This window comes from Malus sylvestris, chromosome 4, assembly GCF_916048215.2.
Source record: "Malus sylvestris chromosome 4, drMalSylv7.2, whole genome shotgun sequence".
Lineage (NCBI taxonomy): Eukaryota > Viridiplantae > Streptophyta > Magnoliopsida > Rosales > Rosaceae > Malus > Malus sylvestris.
Genome location: NC_062263.1, coordinates 19557426 through 19563425, shown reverse-complemented (window position 1 = coordinate 19563425; position 6000 = coordinate 19557426). Strand labels below are relative to the sequence as shown.

The window sequence follows — 6000 nt, the reverse complement described above, 5'->3', positions numbered from 1 at the left end:
GTATTGAATTCACACTAGTATATCAGTAATACTATATATGTCGATTATCAAATTCAACTTGCCTCGGACTCACTTAAAACCACTGAAAAATTCTAACAATTTCACAACATCTCCGACGCTCATCACGAGTACAATCGCGTGCTTCACATCCTCTCAGATCTCGTTCCCGTATAATCCAACGGCCAGGAACTCTGTTGCCCCACCACAATAAAAACAAATAAAAAAACAAAAAATCAACGGCCGACTGGTGCTGCTGAGTCTGCTGACGTAACAAGGACTCCGCTTCCGCTTCCCTCCTCTTTTCTCTCACATCTCCTTAGATCTCTCTCTCTCTCTCTCTCTCTCTCTCCTGATCTGGTATTTCTCTTCCTCCTCGAATCAAATCTCTCCTTTTTATTATTTTTGTGGCTTTGGGATCCTTGCCATGGCTGCTCCACCTGCCAGAGCTCGAGCCGATTACGATTACCTCATTAAGCTCCTCCTGATCGGCGACAGCGGTATGATTTTCCGTTTATACCCTCTCCAAATTTCTCATCTCCTGGACTGGAATCTGTTATTGCGGAGTCGTTTGATCGTATATTGTTTGGGAATTTTACGTTCTAATCTTAGGGTTGATTTAGGGCAAATGACGCGCATATTTAGGATATTTTGTGATTTCGATTTCTGTTTGGTAGATCGTATTTTGTTGCTGTTAATTCCAGGTACATGATTGATGTGCGTAATAATTGTAGGTGAAAGATTTAGGCTGCGATTTGGTTAGCCTCTTCGTTCGATTAGGCGGCTGAAATGGTTAGATTTGTGATTGATTTAGTTAGCTGAAGTTGTAGTTTAGCTTCCTTGGAGCTGCATTTCATGTGTTATTTGTATTTCAGGTGTATTCCGTATGCATTTTCAGAATAAATAGTTTCATTGTATTCGGGGGACTACAAGAGTTTGGAGCATATGCTCGGGTTTTTGTATTAAGCGAATGTCGCTATCTAAGGACTCCACTTAGCACAATTTATTTGATAATGAGATTGTTACCAGTGCATTATTCTTAGCAAAGTGTTGCTACCTTGAACTTCACCATTGGGGAGTCTCCAATAGTTGAGCCTAAATCTGTTACCTGTTTAATCATGTGGTGCCTTAAACATGTATATGCTGGTTCATTGATTTTCCCAAGGTGTCGTTCCGTTGAACTCCTTGGACATTACCAAATTTAAGGGACTGTTTGTTGCATTCAGTTGGGTAGTTCTATTTACTATCATCTGGCAACCAATGATTTGATTGTTTCAAGTGCCTTTCAAGGGTTACTAGGATCAAATGATTTACTTTCCGAATAGGTGGTCTGAGTTGTTAGATTTGCGATTGATTTGGTTAATTGAAGTTCTAAGTTAGCTTTTCTTTTAGTCAAAATTTCATGTGGTATCTTTATTTTGAGGTATATTCCATATGCATTTTCAAAGTAATCCTGTTGGGACTAATGGAGTTTGAAGCTATGTTTGCGTCAATCTATATAATGAATGCTGCTTTCTTAGGAGTCCACTTAGCATAATTCCTTTGATAATGTGTTCGTGGTTGTATGGAAATTTTCATCAGTGCATTATTTTTAGCAAGTTTGCAAGGTTGAACTTTACCACCGGGTGACTCCTTTTAGGGGACCACACCTTGAGTAGTCTCCAATTGGCCAACATATGCATATTTGAGAAACCGGTTCAATCTAAAAATATAAACTAATGGTTGAAACGCACTAGCTGTGTGAAGTAGTTTTGTAAACATGTATTTGTTAGTTCATTGATATTTCCCAAGGTGTCCTTCCATCTGACACCTTGGACTTCTTTGTTTTTCAAATTTAAGAGAATGTTTGTTGCGTTGGGTTGGTTAGTTCTATTTAATATCATCAGGCAACCAATGATTTTATTGTTTTCAAATGCCTTTCAAGGGTTACTAGGATCCGATGACATATCTTTATTGATTAAGGATGTCGAGCATGTCCACAATTCTGTTTTATGTTTCCTTGTATACCACATCCATTAGTTTGAGTTTAATTCCTTCTGTTTTCTTTGTTATGCGACTTTGCAGGTGTGGGTAAGAGTTGCCTTCTTCTGCGTTTCTCTGATGGGTCCTTTACAACTAGTTTCATTACAACCATTGGGTAAGAATTATTTGTGCTTGAATGTGCTTGAGGTTTCGTTATTTCTTCTTTCTGCAGTGGTTTCTGAATCTTGCCAAGTTGTAATTCTTTGACAGTATTGATTTCAAGATAAGGACCATAGAGCTTGATGGGAAACGAATTAAATTGCAAATTTGGGATACTGCTGGTCAAGAACGGTTTCGAACAATTACAACTGGTTAGTTCTGTGGCTTCAAAGTGTTTTTTCATTGAATTTGAATGTTTAACCATGTCCAACTTTCTCCTAAATGGAAGTTTGATTATATGCTGCTTACAGCTGTGTTTGCAAGCTTGTTGATCAGTTATGCATCTTCACGAAGGAGCATGTTTTAACGAAAATTGCATCTTGATGTTTCTAAGTTAGAAGAACAAACTATCTTCAAGCTCAGATGGGCTTGTATCTGGTTCGGAAATTCAATTGGAGCTGTAAATTTGATCAAGTTAATTGTTAAAGAGTAGGTTGGAAGCTGTTACTACTAGTGTCCCCTGTCAAAAAAGGGGCATGGTGTCTCTATAGTCTTGTGTGTTTACAGTGATACTATGTTTGGATTGACTCCACTGGGATCAGTGTTTTGTTAGGTGTGCACCAATCTGTTGGCAAGACCGCTAGCAAAAAAACTTAATACTCTCACTAAGTGGGTTTTTGGTCTAAATTTAAGATATTTCCATATTTGTTATATTGCTGGCTTGTGGCAATCTGAATGTGAAGGGTCTTGTATGATTCCAGGGCTTCTCTGTTGCCTTCTTGCTACAGTTGTGAGACATGCACGGAAGAACTATGTAAACATGATGGTTAGGGCCATTTCAATATGTTGGTTGTAGGCCTTATTTTTCTTTCAGTTTTTAATTTTTGTGGGTCACACTGGTGTGCACATTAAATGGTCAGAGTTGGAATTGGACCTTAGCTCATTTAGTTTATGCAGCAGCTCTTACTTTTGTCTTATGAGTCCTAATTTTTGGTCGCCCATTTGAGTGCGGCTCCAAAATACTTCTAAAGCTGTTAATGATGTTGAGATGTCATATTACTTTTAGATTGATAGTTTTTGGAATCTTGCCTTCATTTCCTAAGAATTTTGATAACCTTATTAATTATTCCGTCTCTGCAGCTTACTACCGTGGAGCCATGGGTATTTTGCTCGTGTATGATGTCACTGATGAGTCATCGTTTAACAGTAACTTCTTCATCACTTACATCACCCTATGCTTACATTCATCATGTGTCCACTCCCTAGCTTTCTAGATCTCTATTGATCTAGGTTTTGTTAAAATGATGACAGTATATTTCTCCTTTTCCAAAAAAAAAAAAAAAAAAAAAAAAAAATTGAAAAAAGACGGTATATTTCTCCTGATATTAGGGTTGTACACACTGTTGGAATTTATTTTAATTTCTTAGGGTCTTTTTACGTTTTTTGGTTATTACATCTGCATGGTAATCAAGCTATATTTCTACCTGTATGCAGACATTAGGAATTGGATTCGTAACATAGAACAGCATGCTTCTGACAATGTCAACAAGATCCTTGTGGGTAACAAGGCTGACATGGATGAAAGCAAAAGGGTTTGTTCCCATCCCCTCTTTGTATGTTTCTTGAGAGTGATTCAGGGTTCTTCAATCTTGTCTTGACAAAAATGACTTCTCTCAGGCTGTCCCAACTTCAAAGGGTCAAGCACTTGCTGACGAATATGGAATCAAATTCTTTGAGACTGTGAGTTTCTCTTGGTGTCTTCTAACTTACAAAGTAGTTGATTTTTTCCCATTTTGCTGAAAAGATGCTGTGTATTACTGTGTATTACAGAGTGCAAAGACGAATTTGAATGTGGAGGAGGTCTTCTTTTCAATAGCTAGGGATATCAAGCAAAGACTCGCCGATACTGACTCGAGGGCTGAGGTATAATGTCCATGTCACTTATATTACTGCATTTCCCTCCTGATACATACGTAGCTTGTTTCCTTTCTATAACTAAATTATTGGTATTGGTCTCATCTTTTTAACATAATACTTCAAATATTCTTTTTTTTTTTTTTTTTTTTTTTTCCCTAGAAACACTTTCTGTTTAATACTTAAACGGAAAAGAATGTCTTTTCTGGCTTAAAGAAGCTCTTTCTGTTCAATAATTAAATCAAAGTTGGTAGTGGGCGCATAGATCAGTTGGTTGTCGGTCACCCCCAAAAGTGCCGAATTTGTTTCTTCATTATTGAGCCTTTGCTACCAACTAGAGTTGAGTGGCACTGGCAACCGTTTGATTAAACCCAATTTGTTGGATTTTGGCAGCCTCAGACAATCAAGATTAATCAACCAGACCAGGGAGCTGGGGCTGCTCAAGCTGCCCAAAAATCAGCGTGTTGCGGTTGAAAACTGTGGCGAACATGATATGATGGGTAAATGTTCAAGGCAAACGCAACCACCGCGCTGGGGAGAAAAACTGATTTGTCACAACTATGTTACTTGTGCTTGTATCGCTTTCTTTTATCATTATTTGATAATTACTACTGATTTGGGTGCGAATGGTAGATCCTCATATTTTGGCAAGTCAATTATATATTAGTTGATTTTTCATGAGCTTTCTCTTTCTCCTTTCGCGCTCATTCCTTTATTTTCCTGGAGAAACCATGACGGAAATTGACTACCCTTTGTTTTAAAGTTTTGGTGCGAAGATATCCTTACGACTCCCTGTCTTTCTTTCTTAGAAAGCGAGATACATTTTGACTGAATTTGAGCATTATCTGTAGGGGTAGTCGACACACTTATTTTCACTTCTCACATATTTATCTTAATTTTTGCTGGTAGATTGAATAATTTGAAGAAGATCAATGGCAAAAAAATTAACAAGGGTGTGAGGGAGGTAAAAATAGGGGTGTGAATAGCACTATACTATTTATAGGGTTAGGATTTGGGGCATAGGTTTTTTATACATATTTCGACACGATTTTTGTGAGACCCATTTCGTAATGTATTTCAACGATTTAATCATTTATCTTTTATATCATACCTCAAAAGTCATGCTTACCGTTGGATTAAATTTAGTGTTTCTTTGTAGAATCCATCAATTCCAAATGAATATCTTAATGGTTTTGGATTTGTCTAATTTTTTTTATGAGGACGATTTATGAATGATGTACTAAAATAAAAGGGATTTAGATCGTTGAAATACATTACGTAGTGGGCCCTACAAAATGAGTGTCAAAAGTACGTGTTTTCGGATCTCAACTCTTTTTTATATGTTGTACGAGTGTGGACAACTAACATATGTTTTCATGCTGGTAGTGGTTGTTCTAAACCATTGATATTCGTGGAAGCGAATCCGACGCCAATCAATGGTTTATAGTCATGTACCAGCATGGACAACTAACGACTAAGATTAGCATTTCTCAATTATACTTAATGCTAGTTAGTATTTTGTTCTGGCCGCAAGTAGCGTAGGTGCGAAGTGGGGAGTCAAGGTAGGGTTTTGATTAGCAATCGTGGATCACGCTATGAGCCTGTGAAAGAAGGTACAAGGTGAGACTAGGTCGTCGTAATACTATTCCACATTGTCTTGTTTCAAATGTCCTTTCAAGACGAAGATCAATCTCCTCATCTTATCCCAGTGTCAACATCTCTATGTTTTCTTGTCTGAAATGCTCCATAAATTGCCGTATTTCAGTCACTTCACCGTGCCGTGCTGTGGCGTTAGACTGTTCTGGGTGCATTTGGCATGAAACACACACACACATGTTTTCTCTTTAATCTGTTTGGCCAAAGCTGGCATGGCATGGCATCAAATTAGCTTTACTTGATTTGGAAGATTTTAGGACTTTGGGGTTCCTGTCCTGATGTGTTGCCCATAGACGATAGAGCTAGCTAATA

General features: G+C 37.8%; 1 protein-coding gene across 1 annotated transcript; it reads left to right on the top strand.

Moving 5' to 3' along the window:
- Positions 1-273: 273 nt before the first annotated feature.
- On the top strand, positions 274-4713 carry LOC126620198 (ras-related protein RABE1a). The gene is made up of 8 exons (XM_050288704.1): positions 274-497; positions 2062-2134; positions 2230-2330; positions 3259-3324; positions 3613-3710; positions 3796-3858; positions 3949-4041; positions 4426-4713. The coding sequence occupies exons 1-8, from the start codon at positions 425-427 to the stop codon at positions 4504-4506; spliced, it is 648 nt and encodes a 215-aa protein (XP_050144661.1). The 5' UTR covers positions 274-424; the 3' UTR covers positions 4507-4713.
- Positions 4714-6000: the final 1287 nt, after the last annotated feature.

What these genes read in the sequence shown, in the direction of transcription:
- LOC126620198 (XM_050288704.1), top strand. Translation starts at nt 425, where the DNA reads ATGGCTGCTCCACCTGCCAGAGCTCGAGCCGATTACGATTACCTCATT. An exon ending in AGTTTCATTACAACCATTGG is followed by an intron (nt 2,135 to 2,229) that starts GTAAGAATTATT and finishes ATTCTTTGACAG; the next exon opens with TATTGATTTCAAGATAAGGA. An exon ending in ATACTGACTCGAGGGCTGAG is followed by an intron (nt 4,042 to 4,425) that starts GTATAATGTCCA and finishes GGATTTTGGCAG; the next exon opens with CCTCAGACAATCAAGATTAA.